Source organism: Podarcis pityusensis (assembly GCF_964106645.2).
Source record: "Podarcis pityusensis genome assembly, chromosome: 1".
NCBI classification, from domain to species: domain Eukaryota; kingdom Metazoa; phylum Chordata; class Lepidosauria; order Squamata; family Lacertidae; genus Podarcis; species Podarcis pityusensis.
This window is the reverse complement of record NC_138028.1, coordinates 120,010,436-120,033,970: the sequence shown is the minus strand read 5'-3', so window position 1 is coordinate 120,033,970 and position 23,535 is coordinate 120,010,436. Positions and strand designations below refer to the sequence as shown.

Below are 23,535 nucleotides of genomic sequence, written 5' to 3'. Positions count from 1 at the left end.
ATTTTGTATGCTTCACTCTCCTATTGTTGCAGTATCTCCTCACATGCTGGTGTTTATGCCGAATCAATCCAAAAGTCATTTCACTGCTGGCAGACGCCATCTTCTCTCAGTTCCGATGAAATCAAATCTAGGCATTTGCTCATTAATTTTCCCAGACCGGTTGCATCAAACATTAGCCTTTCCAGGGGAGAGTTGCCAAATCGGACTTGAAGTGCAGATATAATAACAAATTAAGAGCTCACCTCCCCCACCTTTACACACTTTGTACAGTGGTGCCCCGCAAGACAAATGCCTCGCAAGACGGAAAACCCGCTAGACGAAAGGGTTTTCCGTTTTGGAGGTGCTTCGCAAAACGAATTTCCTATGTGCTTGCTTCGCAAGACGAAAATGTCTTGCGAGTTCCTGCGGGGTTTTTTTCCTTCCCCCCCCCTTTTTCCCAAGCCGCTAAACCGCTTATCAGCTGATCGGCTAAGCCGCTTAACAGCTGATCGCTAAGCCGCTTATCAGCTGATCGTTAAGCCGCTTATCAGCTGATCCTTAAGCCGCTTAACAGCTGATCGCTAAGCCGCTTATCAGCTGATCCGCTAAGCCCGCTAAGCCGCTAATACTGTAGCGCTAATCCGCTAAACCGCTAATGGGCTTGCTTCGCAAGACGAAAAAACCCGCAAGACGAAGAGACTCGCGGAACGGATTCTTTTCGTCTTGCGAGGCACCACTGTACTTGTACTGTACACCTATAGAGGCTATTAGATTACAAAAAGTGTGGGATGTCCTTGGGTTGAGAATGGCCAGAAGACTTTACATCATGCATTGTATGTGTGGGGCTTAGCTGCACGCTTGTGAGGATTCCCACCATATGGGGAAGGGAGAAGGTTATGTATCCTCTATTAACAGAAATATCCAACCAGGAGCTAAAAGTATCAACTCCTTTCAGCCAAAAAGCTGAGCCGTAAACAGGCTGCAAAGCAGGCCGCAGGGTTGAAAAGGTAGATGTTCCAGCTGGGTTAAAGCTAGAAAGGCTGGCAGAAAAAGAAATATAACTTGGTACCACTAACTACAATACAAAGCAAAGTTGTCAGGGTGGGCTTCTTTGAAGATACCACACATAATGGTCCACGTCAGATGTAATGCTAAACCATGCTTTGATACGGCATGTATGAACAAAAGTGAGCTTCAGGCTTGCACACCCATCCTCTTCCAGTACAGCTGCAAGGAGATTGGAAGCATCGACTTCCTGGACTTCATTGTTACATCTGAACTGGTGGTGGCGGTTCTGGTTAGTTCAAACTGTGGTTGCTGTAACAAGCCAGGATCATGAGCCACACTTTAAACTAACTAGAGTTTTGCCAGTTCTGATATATGGATAAAGATTTGCAAATAAACTCTGGGATGGTTTTAAAAAGGAAATGGACGTTTTCAATCTCTTTGCAGCTCTGCCAGTTATGATAACTTCCATTGTAGCTGTTTATATCAACTATATATTTAAGTAATAGAATTGATCAGAAGCTTAATTTTGAATTTTTTTAATGGGGGGGTTCTCTCTCTCCCCCCCCCCCATTTGCTTTCTCCCTGTTTAGATTCAAATCCATGATACACTTCTTGTATTGACTAGGATAGGGCCATTTTGTTACACTCTCGACAACATGCTTCTGTTCAAGTATAGCCCAATGAAAATCCTTGCAGATCTTTACTCCCATAGATCTTTCAGTCATTTTCTTGAATTTTACGTAATGAGGTCTCTCTCTCTCTTTCTCTCTTTCTCTATCTCCCTTGTGATTGAGTACAGTGTTCTGCACGAGTCTTGTAACAATTGTAAAGTTTGTTGATTAGATATGGAATATGGTGTCCCAGGTGAGCTCTTACAGCTGCGAGTGTCAGTGAAGATGTGGGAGCAAATAGGTCAAGTGCTGTTTTAGAAGATTGCGCGGAGGGGGCAGCTGTACGCTGAGAAGTAAAATTAGGAATGATTAATGTAGCTGTTCATGCCGTTGGCTTAGACAGGGTGACAAGAACATTGAACTAAATCTAGCTATTTAAATGGCTCCTTTTTAAGGCCTAGATCTTCAGGTGTGTTTTAGACATAGTACACAGCAAGCTGGTAGTCTAATACTACATAATCTGCTGGTCTTTATTGGTTTCAGGAAAGCCAGAAAGAGTGACTATAATCTCCATTATTGTCAGCTGTTATAGGAAAGCTTGCAATTGCTTTTTGAATTTTGCAAGTCTTCAAGCACTTTCCTTTTACAAGTCTTCAAGCACAATCTTTTGCCCAATGTGGGGCACAAACCCACAACTTTGAAATTAAGAGTCTCATTGTCTTCCAATAGAGCTGTTTATAAATTTTCTATTAGTTTTGGGTGATATCCAACATTTGTCATACTTGAAGCTTGTTGAATTCAATGGACATGAATTCTGGTTTGCTCTGGGTATAACTTAGTTAGCTAGGATAGCTAGGATCCTTTATATTTTAAAACAAATATGAACTATAGCTCTCCCTTAGATGCAAGATGTCCTTGGCTGGGTTTAAGTTTCCCCTAGTACTCAGAGGCCGGAATGCTGGTGTTTCAAAGAAAGTTATTGGCTGTTTCAGCTTCTGAAGCCTCAGCTTGTTCCTCCAGTTCTTAGTGTGGGCTTCTTTCTACTGAGCTATATAGTGCTAAACTATGCTTTAGCTTTATGTATGAATGCCGCCTCTGTGTCATGTGTGAATGCGCCATTAGGCTGGTGTCAGGGGTTCATTTATCCTTGAAAAGGAGTTTACATGTGATATAGGCTTTACATACTTGGAACTTTGTGTGTAAGGGATTGGGCTGTGAAAACAACAACCACAAATACAAAATTTGCAACCCAAGCTGTAATCCTAGGCCAGCCTTCCTGAAACTCGCCCTCCAGATGTTTTGAGACTACAATTCCCATCATCCCTGACCTACTAGCTAGGGATCATGGGATTTATAGGCCAAAAACAACTGGAGGGCCAAGGTTGAGGAAGCCTGTCCTAGGCATTCTTACTAGAGACTAAAGCCCAATTGCTCTTAGTCAGATGAACTTTTGAGAAAGCATGCTTTGGACTGTACTGTCAAGCGTTTCTGTTTATATATCTTGCTTTCCATTTACCCATGGTACGGCCCAGATCAAATTAAACCATAGTTTAAAATGAACTGTGGTTTAATATGAATGAGCAGTGTGCTGGTGCTTGTTATTGATATGCATCTTGTGGTTTTTTTGGGGGGGTGGGAAGGGTTTACTGTGGCAGTAGAGTATTTTGGGGGTACTAATTGTCCTTTGGTCAATATCGGACTACCATCTGCACTGCTAAAGTATAGTGACTTTCTGCTCTGTATTGTGTATACAGTATATAATGCTCATATAAGTGAATGCTAAGCACCTTAACATTAGAGTAAGCAAAAAAAAAAAAAAGTTTGCAGAGTAGAAACAAACAGCTAGCCATCTCTGATTTGTGAAAACATAAATGGTTTTTTGGGGGAACTATGAACACTGTTAAAGGTCCAGTTCTGATCCTTTTTCTTTGCTGCTGTGTTCCCATTAGGGGGCAATGTTAGTCTTTTTGTTTCTGTCCAGTGATAGAACAGCAGAACTAAATTCTAATATAGAGAATCATTTTTGTTTTGCAACAATTATAGAATATATAAATTTTCTCTAGAAGCAAGGTAACTGTGTCTTCAGTTTAGCTAGCTTTTATGGTTGTTAGTCTTAGAGGGTGACCTGAATAAAGCTAATTTAATACTGAAATGATCTTAGCATGAATAAGATTGCATTTGCTAGGCCCAGAGAAGCAATGTTTCTTTCTTTTGTTATGCTGCCAGGGAACCAAAATGCACCTGTGCAAATTCTTCACTATCTAAAAGAGAAAAGCTACAATTTACAAGGATAATGTACAAGTAAAGGGAATTTTGCAGAAGCAGCACTGGAATAAATAGAGACTGTACAGGAATGGCGCTATTTGGTTGGCATCCACATTGTGAGGTGCCAGGATTTAATATCTCTCTGACTGAACAGTGCAATTCTATGCACATATATTCAGATGTAAGCCCCATTGAGTGCAATGGGAGCTGTTCCCAGGTAAATGAATCTAGGACTGCTGTCTCCATGTTTAAATTGACAGTTATCTTTGGTGGAAGTAGCTCTACTTAACTAAGCTGAGAAAAGGCTTATTTGGACAACTTTGTTCTAGGTAGGAGTGGGAATGTCATCTGAAACCCTGGGAAGTCGAGCCATCAGTTTCACAGTACTGAGACAGAGGGACAGTGATCTGACATAGGCAGTTCCCTGTGTTCCTATGATTTGGTGTTACATACACAAGTCTCAGGTCTGACCTACTTCCTCACCTTCTACACACAATTTTTACTTTGCACCTGAATTTTCAGGAAACCAAAGCTTGCCTTTTCATCCATACCAAGGAAACTATGGTTTGTTCAAACCTTGGTTTTTCCACATGGAATGCTTTTATTGTTGTTTGTGTGTAGGGATTTAATTTAGTGACTAATTAGAGGCACCTCTTCAGAGTTGAGAACTCCAGTCCATTTTATAACAGCTGCCTGCAGAAAACTCCCTCAACTCTTAAGCAGGGCTGGGCTTGTAGAGAGAGTTCCTGGATTGTCACTTATGTCACCAGACGCCAGAAATACGTTATAAAAATTCAATAACAAATAATCCCTGATATAGAAATAGAGAGCTAAAGGTTAGCAGGCAATAGACTAATAAACATACTGACAAATGCAAAACAGCAAACAATTACGGGACCCAACCCAGGACATGTAGTTGTGAAGATGCCTGCTTGGTCTTACCTCTGTTCCTTTATACACTAGGAATTGTCAATTGCACTCAGTGGTCACCACAAATACATGGGACAGCTAGGTCAAACCCCCTACCCAGAGGGCATAGCGATTCTTTTTTTGGGGGGTGGGGAGATGCTATGAAGCTGACGAAGTTCCTCTTTTCTTAGGTCCTGATGAGCTAACGTATCACCTGTCCTCTTTTCTTCACCTGAAATAGGTGTATGTCCTGCCTAATGAAATGTTTGGGTGCATCCTGGTACATGAAGTTGGGACAACAGCATAAGCCCTCAGATGTCCAGTGAACCTTTTACTCCCTGAACAACTTTTAAAATAAGAGTATCTTGTCTCACTGCAGCTCTAAGTAGGCAACCTATGTTTGAGCAAACCGCTGTTTCCTTGATTTGGATGAAAATGCAAGCTGTGGTTTGCTAAGGCCCTGGATGAAGGTGCAGAAATTGCATCGCATGGAAGGAGAGGGAGAAAATAGTGTACAACCCACAAGCTGAAGCCTTTTGGGCATGGCATGTACTGTCAAACCATGGTTTAGTGTACACAACATGTAAACCTTTGCTGAACTCCTTTCTGCTAGCTAGTGCTTTCTGTTTCCATAACAACAACATGAATGGTATAAAGTGTGTGTGTGTGTGTGTGTGTGTGTGTGTGTATTTAGAACTAGGGAAGGGAATGTTTTTACTGCAGCTTCAATACAATTTTTTCAACATAATTCAGTATTTTTCCCTCATAGGCTTCAAAATAGACATATGTAGGATAATGCTGTCAGTATAAATAAATAAAATGCCAGTCTTTTGCCAGGAAACTTGTTTTGCCCTCATTCACTGCATCTGATTCAGAAAACAGGTGACGGCAATCAGTTCCAATGTCATCTGTGCCTTCAATTATTTCCCAAACCCCAGGAACTAATTACAACCCTCAAGCTCTGCTAAAATCAGCTGACATAAGCATGAGGCTGTTTTGGCCTCCCAAGTGCCTATGAATAATTGTCTATTTGTGGAAAATAAATTAATTCCTCTTGTGATTTATATTTAAATGTGATATCTCCTGGTCTGTTCAGCTGGTAGCCAGGGATAGAAGAACAGAAATGAGAGATAGTAAATAAAAGAAAGTGTGAGCAATAAAGGATTTATATTTTGCAAAGGAAATAGATACGAAAACTTCTTTGGGTGTGGAAATGGTAGATTGACTATGAGCTGACTGTCAACTAAAATGATGGTATCATGAAATAATCAACAAAAACCAACTGCTCTTTGAAGGAATTAAAAATTGTGTAAAAATGTGTATTTTCCCATTATAGATTCAGTTGTGAAGAAGCATGCAAAAAGAAATTCAAAACATGGCAGGGGATCCCATAATTATGCCTGCATTGTGGCAGCCTGGCTCAAATAGAAGAGAGCAATTATGAGTCGTAGATTTCCTTATCTGGATTAATTTTGCAGTACTCTCCTCTCATCAGTCTGGTTCTGTAGATCTAGACAAGATCTAAGACTGGGCAGTCGTGTAATTTAGGAAATGTCTCTCTTTAAACTGGCTCATTTGGTTACAAATGATCCCCAAGGGGAAATAAACTGTTCTCTGCGCCAAAATACAGCCACCTCTGTATTAGATACCAGATTAGCTATATATACACCAAGAAAAGTGGTGTGTGACATTCTGTTGCATTTCTCCTACTTTATTATCGGTTGCAGTTTTATTACTGTATTGCTTTATTCAGTGTTACTGTAAAGAGACAGTGCTTAAGACTCCATCCGAAAGAGAACCCCACACTGAAAACAGATAATAGAATTTGCCTCTTGAATGGACATAGAAATGGTGATTTGCTGTGTAATGGCAGTGCTCTAGAGAAGGCCCTTATTAAGCCACTGTGTCTCACCTGCAGAAACCTTTGGGAAGCTGCTGAACACCGTGGTTCAGCCTCATTTCCTTTTCTTGCATGGATGTGACTCAAGCAATTGCAATGTAAAACTTTTGATTTATTATATTTGTATCCTGACCCTCTCTCCAAAGTGCTCGGGGTGGCTTACGTAGCACTCGTCCCATTTTTATCTTTGCAGCATCCTGTGAGGGACATTAAGTTTAAGAGATGGTGACTTGTCTGAGGTCGTCCAGTAAATTGTGTAGCTCATGTAGGATATGAATTCGGGTCTTCCTGTTCTAAATCCACCACGCTATCTATTACCTGGCTCTTGGTGCATGCTAAAGCCAGCTATAGCGGATTGGGTTGTCAAATATTAACAGCTGGTAATGAGTTAGGGAGCCACAGTAATCTAGAAAATGAAACAATCAGTTGCAAAGGACTATGAAATATTTTAATTTCATTCAACCAAATAATTAACTCATTAGTTGTTTCCCTTTATCCATTCAGATCAGCTGTTTCATGTGTTGGCTATGCACATGCGACTCTACAGCATTGATTCTGCTTACAACCCGTGGAAGAAACTAACCCAGTTGATGCAGAATGACGAGAGTTTGCAGTAAGTACAGTTCTATAGACCAATTTCTCTGTAGCGTTTTAACCTTGTGAGGCACCAAGTGGAGCAGTGTATCTCTGCTGAACATACCGTTTTAAGGGACTGAATTTGCTGCAGTCTTAGAAACACAGAGCTCACTTCACCTACCCCATCCAAAGACCTTTTATACCCAAACAATTATTCCATCCATTTTTTCAACTAGTAAAGATTTGGAGACCATATTCATTTTTTAAGCCATGCATTTATTCATGTTTACTTTCTCTTCTCTTTTAAAACTACATTGTGCAGCAAAATCCTATGCATTTTGCTCAAAAGAAAAGTCCCTTTATGCTCAATGGGGGTTCAGAGTGTGAGTGTGAGTGTGTGTGTGTGTGAGAGAGAGAGAGAGAGAGAGAGAGAGAGAGAGGGGGAGAGAGAAACATGCAAACACACACATCGGGTAACTAATTTGTCAGTATCTTGGAATATAATACAGTTTATAGTTATAGATTGCTTATGCCTGCAGCATGGTGCAGTTTGATTCTCTTTTCAATAATTTTGCTTTATCACTATCAGACTTTACATTAGGTTGCTTTTCTTAACTACTTCTGTAGCAGTGTTTTGGGAAGCCACACTTATCTGCCTTCCTCATATGCGTTGAAGGGATTAGCAGGGTGGTTCATTTCCATATTCCAAACAGACTTTATAAAAGACAGTTTTCAGTGTCACGGTGAACAAGTTGCTAAGGCTTTTAATAAATGACAGAGCAATTTTTAAGAGCTTAATGTGCTCTGGTGCTTGACGTAAACTAAAGGAGCTTATCTCTTGGCATTTTATATCATTTCACTTCTTCCGTTCTAGCAAAATGAATATATTTAGTCAGATGTTTCACTTGCTCCTGCAAGCCTTCCCTATTTTTGTAATGTTGCCAAGCATCCTATAAACCATATAAATTTAAAGGTTTGATTGTGCAAACATTATTATTTGACCTGCATCCTATAAAACAAAATTATTGCTATCACTTTATTCCACTTGAAAATTGAGCATACGTTTTAAAAGTTATTTGTATAAAAATGACTCAGTATACTTGTTGTATGTTTGTTAATGTATTGAAATGCATCAGGAACGGTCCTGAATTTTCCAAAAGCAAAGTAAGATTGCAACAATTAAATACAGCATCTTGGGGCAGTTTTATTAATTCACTAAAATAATTGGGCAGAACATTTTATAATAATTGACCTGCACATTCACCATTGCATCTCTAGTTCTATATTGGATAGACAGACATGTTCTCTTCAGGTGATCTTGCATGTAAAAGTAACCCAAGAGTGAGTTCCATTCTCCATTGCTCTACTGCCCTCCACGAGCTTGGAGGTGAACTTTCAGTGGGTATCTGAACACCCAATTTTTGGTTTTAAAGCATAGATTTCTGCTTCCACAAATATAAAGGTAAAGGGACCCCTGACTATTAGGTCCAGTCGTGACCGACTCTGGGGTTGCGGCGCTCATCTCGCTTTATTGGCCAATGGAGTCTGTGTACAGCTTCCAGGTCATGTGGCCAGCATGACTAAGCCACTTCTGGCGAACCAGAGCACCGCACGGAAACGCCGTTTACCTTCCCGCCAGAGCGGTACCTATTTATCTACTTGCACTTTCACGTGCTTTCGAACTGCTAAGTTGGCAGGAGCTGGGACAGAGCAACAGGAGCTTACCCCATCGCGGGGATTCGAACTGCCGACCTTCCGATCGGCAAGCCCTAGGCTCTGTGGTTTAGACCACAGCGCCACCCGCGTCCCTTTCCACAAATATACTGTGTCCTTATATGTTTACAGTCTATAACAGTATCGCTTCCAGAAACTTGCATAAATTCCTAAGGAAATGGGGTTATTATGCCAAATATAATTATTTCCATAATTTCCAGGATTTGCAGTGAGGAACAGCCAGAAGTCCCAGTACTTTATAGAGATGCCTCGTCCCTTTTGCTCATCCAGATTTTAACAATGCCACAGCCATTGCGCAAAGGTATGTTTCGGGGGAAAAATGCATAAATAATAAGTCTTGGTGTGTTTCCCTTGTCAGTGGCTTTTAAAGCAGCACAGCAAATAAACCTTGTCTGCTGTGTGTGCTCAAATAATGACTTTGCGTTATCTCTAGAAGTTGGCATCAAACAGAAATTTTTGTTGTGGTTTGACAGGCTTATCTGTGACTCCTGTCTTCTCACCTTTATCAGACAACTGTACAGTAAAACCAGGAGGCCTGAGAATGACTATTAAGTTCCTTGAGATGGGGGGGGGAGAGAGAGAGAGAGAGCTTGGGTCCTTTCGTTTGACCTTCATTCCTTTACTGCAGTGGGGCTGCTTAATATTTCACATTGAACTGCGAATGCCTAAGGGTGAAAGAGAATAATTCGTTTCAATTTAACTGCTCAAATTGTGGCAATTGTGTCACACCCGACAAAGATAATTGCTATAATACAGTATCTGTAATGGTCGCTGCATATATAAATCCAAGCATAAGTTACTGGAATCCCAAGATACTTTTGAAGCAGAAATGATTTATCACTGCTTATTTTGTCAGGTTTTTAAAACCATTAATTTTACTATTTGAAAATACTAACCCAATTCTCCCCCCCCCCCCGTAGTGATACAGGTACATTTTTATAAAAGTGTTACTATGGGCATTATAGAATAGAATTCCTCTCTTTAACAGTTTTATAATTTGTTGACATGGTATTGGCTTCATCTGTGATATTTTTTATATCAGGGACGTTCCATATAAAGGTATAATCAGCCATGAAAGCAGCCTTTTCATATATAGCTGCACCTTTGTAAATAAAATTCCCAAGAAACCAGTTGTTTGGGCCTTCTAACAGAACTGTGTCTTAAATCGGAAGAGAATCATAGGTTGTCTTTAGCTGCTTAAAGAATTTATTGGCAAGGTACAGACAGAAAGAATCTTTCGTACTTTAATGTGCGCCTAATAGCACATTTTATATGTGGCAGCAAAGCCAATTTTAACTATTACAAGTACAACATAGGTCTGTTGCTAGTCCTGGAAGGCACATCTGATTGATATTTCTTGGGTGGTTTTATACCCTTCCCTTTTTTTGGAATGTAGTCTGTCAGGTGGTTATTTGTACAAAGCTCCTTGTTGTTTAAAAATACCTACATGGTATTCTCTGAGAAAATTAGCATTTAATAAGCAGTGTCCTAATAGCATCTCCTGTCCTTCAAGCAAGGCCATGGGAATTCTGTTAACTAACTTATTAACTGTTGAATGGCCTTGGCTATCTTTTTTCAATCCGGCATTGATTAAAGCAAAGTAAATGCCATTACAGCATTCAGGCTGTTCGTTCTGAAAGGAAAATTTGATCCGAATCCACCTCTAAAGAGAAAACACAAATTAAGCCTTTGAGAACATCATGTTAGAGGTCAGTGCAGTCAATAGTTCCATCGTTTTATACATGGAGGGCTCAAAGAGTAAGAGGCTATAAGTTTTCTTTGTTGTGTACACATTTCGTGTGACCTAAGGAATTAAGCACAGTGTTGAAGATATTTAGTTGGCTGAATTTTGTTCAGAATATTAAGATGGGGGAAATGGGTGCATGTTTAAAATGTAAAAAAGAGATTTTTTGTGTGGTGGTGGTGCTGGTTAAACTTGATAATAATATTTGTTGCCCATTGAACTGCCATGTTCCCAAGGCTAACTTCTAAATTAATTATGGTTAACCTGGAGTCAGCATGATGTCTGCTTTGGATCTGTGTAGAAGAGAAAGCCACTGCCTTTTCGGCATGTACCACCGCCAGGGAAGTAATTTTAAAGAACATAGCAGTTGCCACGTGGCTCTGTTCAGCATTTAGTAAGACCAGTAAGGCTTTACTTGGGAGTTCAGCTGTGCATCCCAGGGGTAAGAAATATTTTTGACACATTCGAAAGGATTCGTAGGAGCATGAGACATTTTAGAAGATGGGATCTTTGAGAGGGGATGTGTGTGCTGAGCTTAAGAGAGGGTGGTTGTGATTCATTAATTGTGTGCAGCCTGGAGATCAGACTAATTTATTGATGGCTAACATTAAAGTGTAAAGTACAGGAATAAGCACTCTTAAAAACATCAAGTGGCCAGTCAGTCACAATTGTATGCAGTCACCCAACTGTTACAAATAAAAGCACCTGTTCTCTGAATGTGGTTCTGTGTGCAGATGTGGCACCATTAAGCAGTTGGTTAATACCTGAAGTTCTGGTCCATGTTCGCCCATTGTGTTTACTTTCCATTGTGGAAACGGAAACGTACAGGTTTCCTGAGTTGTTCTGAAGTTGCTGGCTTTCATTCTTTTTTTTCTCTTTGGGGGAGCAAATAAAGCTTTAGTGGAATATTGGCAGTCAATTTCCAGATTAACTGTGAAATAGCCGGGGTTTTTTACCTGTTTTGCTTACTAGACAAACTGCTTTCCCGAAGCTGTAGCCTTTCTGCAGATGACATTTAATGTGGCATTTAATGGCAGGCAGGCAGGATATGCTGAGTTGTAAAAAGTGGCTTTAGCTGAAAGTGAAAGCCTTCAGAGCATTGGTAAAGTTTGTGGAGTTCCTGAGGGATATATTGCAAAAGACCATTTCTCTACAAGGTTGTTTGTAGAGCTGTACCAGTGCAGTAAATGCTAGCCCCAAATTATTATTCTTGTTTCCTATTGCATTTTACTTGTATTCCTATTGCATGTACTATCAACACTCCTGATAAGGAAAAGAAAACCCTTGTTCAATTTATTTTAAATATTGTTGCATTAATCTCTGTTTGCGCACATTGTTAAGTGCTCCAGTTAAAGCTGATAACTGGTTTACTGTGGAAGGCCTTGTTTTCATTTTCTTTCTTTAAACATGACCTCCTGATTTTGATAGTTGTTTTGAGACCTGTTAAATTGTCCAGTGCAGAAGCTATCATTTCTGAAAATGTACATATTCATTTAAATCCCATCTTATTCAGTTTGCTCAAAGTGGCTCACAGTCCGAAACCTAACATCAGTAAAAACAAAGCAATAAAACCACACATAAAAATAAATAAAATGAACCATTACAGCTGCAATAAAACACTGATTCAGACCAGCAGGGATAAATGTAATACTTGCATCTTTTAGGTTTTAATGTATTGGTGTATGTTTAGCTCCTTACAAAATATAACTTGATGCGTTTCAAGTTTTGGATGGCTCCTTTGGGGGGAAAATACAAATTTGTAGAGTGTAGAATTGCTGTATACAAAATTGAGATCTAATTTAGAATGCTTGACTGACATTGTCTGTTTTCATACTTTTGTAGAACACTTTACCTGTATCATAAAGGTGCTCTTCACATTGTTGTATATACAAGCTCTTGTCGCACTTTCGGTTAAATGCAGTGCTGAAGACAGGATGACGTGGATGAACTCAGGAGCTCTGAAAAAGGTGTGTTGGTTTATGAAAAGCTAAGTAGACTGCTAATGATGCAACTCTATATCCAGCTGAGCACATTTAAGCCCTGTTAGTCTCTTTGGAATACAGATCTGTGCAACCTTTATACTGCATTTTCTCCCAAGTGTTCAGATTTTTTACATCTCGATTGAAAGACAGTGTCAGTCTACCAGGACGAAGAGCTCCTCACCATCCCAGACCTGCTTTGATGGTGATGAGTTTTTGAAATGTTTTCCAGCAAAGCATATTAAGTGTCAGGTTTCCTCTGCCTGAGATAGCTAACCAGGTATTTTGAGAACAGGTTTGCCTCTGCCTGACTTCACCACCATGACAAACACGCAGAGCACTGTGGAGACCAATCTTAGCAAGTTATTGAACCAACAGTGGTGCTTTATGATGATTTACAAGGCATATCCAATACAAAGTTTAGCCCTTTGGCCTTTCTCCTGCTCCTGGGTTGGTTTGTTTTTTACATAGCCTTGATTATCCAGGTAGAACATTGAGGATTAAGAATTAGACAATTTGCCCTCATTTGGGTCATTTTAACTTGAAGAGAGCAGAAGTTAACGCCATTTTGGAACTTTCTCCGGAGGCCTCTACAATGGTCTTTGGAGGGTGGGGCAAATCTGTTTTTCAACATCTGACTATATGTATCCTTGAGCTTCTTCTTTGATTGGGGATCTGACCCTCAAAATAACATTTCTGGTTGAGGATTCCATCCACCCATATAGGAACTCAGAATTTGATACCCTTTGAGTCAACATGGAACTGTCAACAGTGGTCAACAAGAAACAGTGTTTAGAATTGCCCTTTCCTTTATTCCTAAAGTTAACTGGTCTTTTCACAGATCCGAAGGGATTGTGCTTCTCTCCTTTTGTTCCAATCCTTCTCACCCTAATGAGAAGAAATGGCACAATCGGGATGCATGAAAAGCTCTTTGCATCTGCATCATCAGAACTCTATGCTTGCCCGATTCTGGCATCACCAAGAATTAGGGCATTGGGCTGTGATATGTAGCCTTCAGCACTAATCTACTGCCGCAACTTCTATGACTACTACATCATGTACTATTATTACTGCAGGTTTTACATTACAGAAGCTGTCAGAATGTCATGAAACCCAAGTCACTTCTGTGTCATGTCCACAGTTTGTTTCTCTACATGAGATAGACATCTCTGTTGTTATATACTAGATACAGTAAAATTGCCGTTGATACAACTACAGCTACTGTGTTCTTTCACAGTCAATTTGATAAATAATAGCCTGCTATTATTTACCTTGGATAACATCCAATCTATTGTATTATTCTAAAATCTTATTAAATGCAGAATTATTATTATTATTATTATTATTAAAAATAATCTTTATTGAGTTTTCGATCTGTTAAAGAGCATTCTCAAGGAAAGCCTTACCTTAGAGAAAAATGGAATAAAGATATGTAAAACAACTTTCACTGTAACCTAAAGGAAAACTGTGTTAAGATGGAAATGGGGTGGCATTGGACGCCTTGAAAAAGTGAAATAACAGGGTAAATGGCCAGTGTTGGTTTTATGATGGAAATATCCTGGAGTATGGTAACTAAGGCAATTAAACAAATTTTTTGCAAATGGGTATGCTAACTAACCCAGTTAGGAATTTTAGGGATAGGAATTTATTTCATGCCCTTCTGAAAGACATGTACTATCTGAAAAGGTAGGGTTATAGCAAATTAGAAGTATCTGGTTTGGCTTTAAATGTTTATAACAGCAATATATTAAGGAAGTATAGTTCTCTAAATCACTTGCTAAGCTGCTTTAGTATATTCCCTTGTACTGTTTTATAATTCCCTTTTTCATACTGTTTTATATTCATTTTCAATAATAATAATAATACCAGAATATGGAAACCCATATTTACATGGGATTTCGTACATGTATTTGAACTATTGTTGGATCGGGGTGACAGCATTTACTTATTTTCCTAATTGTCTAATAAATTTCTTCTTAATCACAGAGTATGTCAAATGCAAAAAAGTCTTGGGAAGTATTACTGAGTCACGTGATCAGTGAACTCTATAACGGGAAGATCTATGAGCAAGAGGAAACTGAAGACCTAGCCATGGTACGGTTTATATATTTTTTGGTTTGTCAACCGTAGCTCAATTTGACGCTTACTAAATACATGAGGGTGAAATCAGCATTAGTTTGCAAACTATTCGCAGCGCTACTAAGTTTACAAACTATCAATAGAATTACCAAAGAGCGCCGTTGATTCTTCAGGAGTTAAATCAATCTGGATTTTCTTCTTCTTTTTCAAAACTCTAATTTAGGACAGCACAAGCGCTTGGTGCCCACACTCCATAGAGACTTATTTGCAGCAGTTCTGTCTGCCTTTCCTCAGGATTACCAGCCTTCTTCAGCACCATCTCTTTGGAGCAGAGCTACCTAGCTGTCAGGTACTATGAAAAACTGGTTCATTTAATCTGTTCTAATAATCTTTGACGTCACTCTAACAAAGCATCCTGCGTTATCTAGGAAATGCGCTTGTATAGAGAAAATACTGACGATATTTCCAAGATGCAAGTGTGTGTGTGTGTGTGTGTGTGTGTGTGTGTATTTATCATAATGGCACAGTATGAATTTGTATCATGAAGTTCAGGCATGTCCAAAGTCTTCTTCACGGGCCTAATGCAGTCCACCGGTCGGTTTATTCATTCAATCCTCAAAAAAGGTCAACAACTTTGGTTGGCCCTCACAGCCCTTCACTTCATCAAATCTGGCCCTCTTTGAAAAAAGTTTGGACACCACTGATGAAGTTGAATTTATGCGCTCAAGCTGACAGCATTGTTCTTTGGGCTTCCGTTTTTTTTTTATAAATACAGTGGTACCTCGGGTTACATACGCTTCAGGTTACATACGCTTCAGGTTACATACTCCGCTAACCCAGAAATAGTGCTTCAGGTTAAGAACTTTGCTTCAGGATAAGAACAGAAATTGGGCTCCGGCGGTGCAGCAGCAGCAGCAGGAGGCCCCATTAGCTAAAGTGGTGCTTCAGGTTAAGAACAGTTTCAGGTTAAGAATGGACCTCCGGAACGAATTAAGTACTTAACCCGAGGTACCACTGGATCTGACGCATCTGGCTCTTCTTCCTTTTATGTTTAACAGGAAGACGAAGAATTTACCGTGCTTGCTAACTGCCTGGGTTTATTACCACCATCTTTCCAGTCGTCAGAGTTCTCCAGTGCCTCTTGTCTTGACTGGCCTGTGCCAGCCTTTGACATAATATCCCAATGGTGCTCAGAATTGGTTTCATTTGCAGGCAAGCATCCAAGCCAAGTAAAGGTAGGTGAAATAAATAAAAATTGCTGCGGCTTAATACGGTACTCTGCTTTCGCTTTCAAATTTAACCCTACTTAAAAATCATTTTTAAAACTTACTTGTTGCAAAGTAGCAACACAGCAGCTTCCTTTTTAGCAAATTTTTGATTGGACAGTACTGCCAAATTGTTCTCTAGAAGCTAATAAACTTTATAGATGGTTTAAATAAATCATTTTAATTGAATTGGAAATGGCCACCATAAGCAAAAAGAATAACTTATCATAAACATTTTCTGAAAAGAAACATTTTCAGGAGTGCTCTGATGGTGTTTCCTGCTTGGCAGGGGGTTGGACTCGATGGCCCTTGTGGTCTCTTCCAACTCTGTGATTCTATGATTCTATAAGGGCATTATTACAGATGGAGCTACAGGAAACTGAAAGAGTGATTTCAGAAACTGAAAGGTTTGCAGAGATAATATCGTAATCTCTCTGATGTATTATAATTCTGAGAATTGGTGTGTTTGCCCGTCAGTTTCTCTTAAGGTTTTGCTTATCTGGGAACTTTTTGGAAAACTAAGATTTATGAAATTTAACTTCTGCACTTCTGGAGAAACATTTTCACATTTCCCTATGATCACTTCCAGATTTTACTTATACAAGAAGCTAAATGGGACTTGCCACGTCTCCTACAACTGCCTGAAAATTATAATACCATTTTCCAATACTATCACAGAAAAAGTTGTTCAGTCTGTTCCAAAGTTCCTAAAGACCCCGCCGTTTGTCTAGTCTGTGGCACTTTTGTGTGTTTGAAAGGACTTTGCTGCAAGCAACAGAGCTACTGTGAATGTGTCTTGGTAAGAAATTAGTAATAAACATTACCTGTTTCCCAAAAGCGATTTGGAAAGGAAGCACGCCTAATAATGCTTCCACTTGGTTTTTGTGATCCTGGGATCTCTTGCAGATGGCCTAGAGTGCACACAGAATGCCTCTTGCAAGGTTTCCCCATTCACATTAATGGTTGTGTCCTATAGATTATGGGACGCGGGTGGCGCTGTGGGTTAAACCACAGAGCCTAGGACTTGTCAGTCAGAAGGTCAGCAGTTCAAATCCCTGCGATGGGGTGAGCTCCCGTTGCTCGGTCCCTGCTCCTGCCAACCTAGCAGTTCGAAAGCACGTCAAAGTGCAAGTAGATAAATAGGTACCGCTCTGGCGGGAAGGTAAACGGCGTTTCCATGCGCTGCTCTGGTTCGCCAGAAGTGGCCTAGTCATGCTGGCCACATGACCCGGAAGCTGTATGCTAGCTCCCTCAGCAAATAAATGGAATGAGCACCGCAACCCCAGAGTCGGCCACGACTGGACCTAATGGTCAGTGATCCCTTTACCTTTTTACCTATAGATTTATATAAGAGTAGAGATTTTTCTAAGTGTGGCTCTGTGCAGAACTGCCCTCCCCACTGAAATGAATGAAGCACCCCTGGCCATGCAGAAACTCTTGAGTAGGGAGGACTGTGGACCCAGGGGAAAGCTATGGGAGGAGTGAAATGTTGCACTATGTCAGTTGTTCCAACAAGAGAAGCATTTCAGCTTGCCAGATGGAATTATCCCCCATTTGTCCCCCTGTTTTGAGGGTTCTCTCAATCCCACCAGAGCCAATTTTAAGGGACTCGGAGGGGAAGAAAGGGTGGAAACTCCCATTGCACAAGTCCATGTGTGAGCTTCTGCTGATAATAATAATAATAATAATAATAATAATAATAATAATTTATTTATATCCCGCCCTCCCCAGCCAAAGCCAGGCTCAGAGCGGTTAACAACAGTAAAAGTAGCACAATTTACATAAAATCACAATCAATTAATTGAAATACATTCTAAAATCAGTTTAGAATCAAATTAATGGCAACCATTGGGCTAGAGTTCTATGAGGATTACCAAAGGAGGGGGTCAGACTGTGCCTTGGCCAAAGGCCTGATGGAACTGCTCTGTCTTGCAGGCCCTGCGGAAAGATGTCAAGTCCCGCAGGGCCCTAGTCTCTTGTGACAGAGCATTCCACCAGGTTGGGGCCACAGCCGAAAAAGCCCTGGCCAGCCTAATCTCCCTGTGGTCCGAGACCTCCAAGATGTTTTTGTTTGAAGAATGTCCTCTGTGGGACATACCAGGAGAAGAGGTCCCATAGGTACGAGAGTCCTAGGCCGTATAGGGCTTTGAAGGTTAAAACCAGCACCTTAAACCTGATCCTGTACTCCACCGGGAGCCAGTGCAGCTGGTATAGCACCGGATGAAAGTGATCCCATGGCGAGGACCCCATTAGGACCTGCTGGAGTTTCTGGGTCAGTTTCAAGGGCAGCCCCACTTAGAGTGAGTTACAATAATCAAGTCTGGAGGTGACCGTCGCATGGATCACAGTGGCTAGGTCAGGGTGAGAGAGGTAAGGATTCATTAGGTGAACCTGAGCCTTTATAATCTTTTGAGCTCATTTTTGTTATACAGTGGACCTGCTAGTTAAGTACCACTCTGGATATGTAACTTTCGGGTTACAAACGCGGCAAACCCGGAAGTGTATGCTTCTGAGTTTTACCATGCGCAGAAGCGCTCTGTGCACTTTGCACACATGTGCAGAAGCGTCGCCTCTGCCTACAGACCTTTCGGGTTGTGAACGGACCCCTGGAACGAATTCAATTCATATCTGGAGGGTCCACTCTATTTTGATGCCGATCATTACATTTGTTATAAAGCCACTGACAAAGAACTCTTCCCTCTTTCCCAAAACAAAACCTCAGCACTCGCAAAATTGCGGTGCTGGAACAGGCATATTCCTCTTGATCAACGCATCCGTCATCATCATCATTCGTGGTCATCGCTTTTGCCTTTGGGGTTCCGTTTACCTGGATGCACATGGTGAAGAAGACAGAGATCTCAGGTAAGCTTTTTATAATAGGGGATAATTTGCACTGTTTTTAACATAGGGCTACCCCCCTTTTAGGGATGCGGGTGGCGCTGTGGGTTAAACCACAGAGCCTAGGACTTGCTGATCAGAAGGTTGGCAGTTCGAATCCCCGTGACAGGGTGAGCTCCTGTTGCTCAGTCCCAGCTCCTGCCAACCTAGCAGTTCAAAAGCATGTCAAAGTGCAAGTAGATTAATAGGTACCACTCCGGCGGGAAGGTAAACGGCGTTTCCGTGCGCTGCTCTGGTTGACCAGAAGCGGCTTAGTCATGCTGGCCACATGACCTGGAAGCTGTCTGCGGACAAACGCCGGCTCCCTCGGCCCATAGAGCGAGATGAGCGCTGCAACCCCAGACTCAATCACGACTGGACGTAATGGTCCTTTACCTTTACCCCCCTTTTGAACTGTTTTGTTCTCGTAACCAAGGTGTTTGGCAAATCAGGGGAAATAATTTCACATAATAATATCACACCTCCCCTTCAGAAGCTCCCAGGCCAAATCACCAAGCTTTTTAAAAAACTGGGGGTTAAATAGGCTTTGGGGGGCTAATATGAGGGCACCTGCTAAGAAGAAAACTCACACGTGGATGGTGCTGCATGCCCCTCGGTCTGAAAAAGGAGGATTTAAGCTATTCTCAGTGTCAACCTAACTGTAGCTGCTTGAGGCAGCATACCGTATTGGCCTGAATATAAGCCGCACTCTTCCCCCCCCCCCCCAAATTTCCGACAGTGAAAAGCTAAACTGCGGTTTAAATTCATGTCCTTACAAAAATTGGCTTTTGCAATATCGCTGCTGAAACAGACATATGGTAAAACGGAACGGGTGTGAGTGCCTGTGGAATTTTAAGGGAGTGGCTTTCCCCCCTCTCCCCCCCCCCCAATTTTAAGTGTTTGGCTTATATTCGGGTGCGGCTTATATTCGGGCCAATACGGTAACTTAAGGGTGTCCAAAGGGGCAGCACTCAGGGTCCCTTGCAGCGTCACAAAGACTGGTTGGGGGCATCTCCTGCATCACATCACGCAGGTGCTTAAGGTAGCAAATTGCATTGGGCTCCCGCTGTTCAACCGATTATTGATCTTAATTTTTATTTTATTCTTTCCTGCAGGCGTGGCAAACCTCTCTATATATGTAAAGAAAGATACAAAGTCCTTGAGCAGCAGTGGGTTTCGCACACCTTTGACCACATCAACAAAAGATGGGGGCCGCATTATAATGGTTTGTAGGTCACTAACCACCCCGCTGTAACATCACCGTTATTATCAGCGCTACCGGCATGAGCTTTAAGTGAATGGAAGTTCAGTCACTTCCCTGGGGAAGGTGTGAATCGGCACCTTTACACGAAGCCCTGCGTTATCCAGGTCTTGGTAATAAGACGTGCAGTAATTAAAAACACAAAGCAATTAGTCCTCCTAATCTGAGTATGGAATCTAAATTCATTTGATAGTTGTTGCTGTATAATCCACTAATAAACAAGCACAAATTGTACTTTAAAAATGCCACTAAATGGCGGATGAGCGTTTTGTTTTGCCCCAGGTTGGGGTTGTGTATGCTGAGGCACTGTTTATGTGTAGTACACACCTGCTAAACATACTGCTCCCCTCCTTTACCCTTCTTTGTGTTGCTTTAAGATTTTGATTGATAATGTATTTGTAAGTATACAAAAGCTGTAACACTTCTGATTTGTGAAATTGTATAGAAATTGGTCTAAAGGATTTTTAGAGAATATTTCACTTACTGCCGCGAAGCTATGGAAATAAGCTTCAGGCAATACTGAAAACCTTACTCATTCTCAGGAATTTCATAGATATACTCCAGAGAGATTAGTGAAATTAGCTGTAAAATAGTTAGCTTGCCGCTCTTAATGTAATACAGTACATATACAGTATTCTGTCTCTGCCATTTCAGTTAGCTTTATTTACTGGTAACTACTAACGCATCCATTTTATGGTCTGTGTACATACGACTTTTGTAAGATGCCCCCAAATGGTAGCTCACAATCCCAGCCGAGCACATCATGGCTGTCTCGTTCCCACCTAGCCGTAGGTTTCAGTAAGGGGAAGGCGAAAGTCCTGCTGAGTTATTTGCAAATGAAGCGTAAGTTGAGGACTTTCCAATGAGTTTCAAGAAGCATCTTTGTATTATATTCACAGAGCAAGCACTGCCCTTTCTGCTTGACTTCCCTTAATATGGGAATTTGGTAGGAGAGTTAAATTGTGAGGTGGCAGTGGTTAAAAAGAATTGCACCTCCTCTGAATGGGGGTTGGGGCATATTTACAACTATCCTCCAGTCAGCATGGAGCAGTCAAGGCTGTACACAGAGAACCCTTTTTAAAAAGCGGAAATCCTGAGGATCCAGTTGCTTGCCATGGAAGGGTGAGGGGAATCAAGGAGCAGCCTGAATCGAGCCCTCCTCTCAGAAACAGCTGATCATCATACTGGATCACAGAGGAGAATCACCTGTGCGGCTGTCCTTCAAGCTGGAGATATATATATTTATATGTGCTTCCACTCATAGTGGACCGTAGGACACTTATATTTATTTAGATGGCTTTGAAATCCACAAGAATGGGCATCATTGCGGAAAGATGGGTGGGGAACACACCACATACCACACTTAACCAGGCAGGGGGAAAAACAGATTGATAGTATCTTGCTGCCAAAACCTTTTTCGTCTTTTTCACAGAATAGTCAAAACAGCTGTTGGACTCTTTCTAACACTTCTGTTGGTCATTTCTGACACTTGCATCCTTTGACTTAACATAGCTTTTTTCTGTAAAGTGAAGTTTATATATGTAAACTACCATTAAAAAAAGAAAGAAAGAGTTGTAGCCATATAACCATGTATTCAGTTGAAAGCTGCTCTCTTTTCAAACGTCTGATAGGAAATCAGCTGCTGAAATTCGGATAGGAAATAATAAGGAAGTGGGGATGTTCACAAGATGAGCCTTATAGGCCACCAAGTTTTTACAAAACCTTAAGAAAAACACATCGCAATGGTTTGCTGTTTTATTTATATAAATTTATCCGTGTGAATATTTATATATAAGCACACGCAAACATATTTGGGTTCTACCTAGGAGCCTGCATTTCATCCACCAACTGAAATATGGTCTTTTCCAAAACATTGCTACATTTTTAATATTGTATATTCTGCCTATAATATTTTTGCATTGCTCATTTATGAGTACCCAGCCATTTTGTAAGCACACCGGACAGACAGAAAAGCTGCTGAAATTTCCCAGCATAACGCGATTACAGGAGTCTTGGATTTGCTCTGTGTGGTTTTGAAACCTCACAAGAGATGATGTCAAAGGAAACAAGAGCCTCCAGAAACTGAATGAGATGTGCTATTTAAAATGGAATGTTTTATGACTGTGTATATGAGTGTGAAGTAAAATTATTAGCCTTAACCTTAAAATCTTCGGATTTCATGGCGTTCATTTTTATACTGGTGAATTAGTCACTGGTCAGTTTTTAAGAAAAAGAAAAGGCACTTGTTTGGAAATCCTACTTGAAATATACCTGCATGCTGCTGAACTAGAACTTTGATTACTCCTATAACTTTTTGAAAACCTGCTTTGTTAAGCTTACTTTGAAAAATAACAGGTCCAACTAGAATGGGTGTGTGTGTGTGTGCTGCTGCTGCTGCTGCTGCTATTCCTCCGACGTACTGGTGTGGTATCTTGTATGAACGATCATTTTAAGTACAGTACATTACTGTGGAAACAGAATCAGTCTTTGACACATCAAAATGCAAAACTAAAAATACCGTAATCAACATTGTAAAATATGTTAATAAAAAGTCTACTGTCATTATGTGTGTATGGGCTCCTTTTGTTGTATTATATTATGATATTAAGTTTACATGAAAAAGCACCAAACATGTGTTTTGCATTCAGTTAAGGCAGGGGGACGCGGGTGGCACTGTGGGTTAAACCAAAGAGCCTAGGACTTGTCGATCAGAAGGTCGGCGGTTTGAATCCCCGCGACGGGGTGGGCTCCTGTTGCTTGGTCCCTGCTCCTGCCAACCTAGCAGTTCGAAAGCACATCAAAGTGCAAGTAGATAAATAGGTACCGCTCCGGCGGGAAGGTAAACGGCGTTTCCGTGCGCTGCTCTGGTTCGCCAGAAGTGGCTTAGTCATGCTGGCCGCATGACCCGGAAGCTGTACGCCGGCTCCCTCGGCCAATAAAGTGAGATGAGCGCCACAACCCCAGAGTCGGTCACAACTGGACCTAATAGTCAGGGGTCCCTTTACCTTTACCTTTAAGGCAGGAGGAGGACAACTTTTTCAGCCTTGAGGGCTGCATTCCTTTCTAGGCAGCCTGCCAGGGGACCATGCGTGTCAGAAGCGAGCCCACAGTAAATCACACGAATGGGTGAAGTTGACTCCTTATTCGAAAAACGGGCTTGGCAAAGGAGTGACAGGTCTAAGAAGCACAGCAACACTCTTCAGTAGGTCTTTGCCTCATGAGGCAGTTGTGGAGGCTAAAAGCCTTCTCACAGCTGCCTAACTCCTCCTCTCCCAGGTATTTCCCAAGCAATCTGAGACTGCCACACATGCTTGCTTTTGTTCCTCCCTCTTCATGCCTCTCCCTGGC

General features: G+C 41.1%; 1 protein-coding gene across 1 annotated transcript in view; it reads left to right on the top strand.

Annotated features, from left to right (window-relative positions):
* The window catches only part of UBR3 (ubiquitin protein ligase E3 component n-recognin 3), a 90,510-nt gene extending 67,761 nt beyond the window's left edge, over window positions 1-22,749 (top strand). The window contains 9 exon segments of the mRNA XM_080973305.1: window positions 7,177-7,285; window positions 9,183-9,283; window positions 12,569-12,693; window positions 14,692-14,799; window positions 15,008-15,133; window positions 15,843-16,019; window positions 16,639-16,848; window positions 18,772-18,911; window positions 20,042-22,749. Coding sequence (XP_080829431.1) covers window positions 7,177-7,285; window positions 9,183-9,283; window positions 12,569-12,693; window positions 14,692-14,799; window positions 15,008-15,133; window positions 15,843-16,019; window positions 16,639-16,848; window positions 18,772-18,911; window positions 20,042-20,159 — 1,214 coding nt within the window. The 3' untranslated portion in view covers window positions 20,160-22,749.
* Window positions 22,750-23,535: the final 786 nt, after the last annotated feature.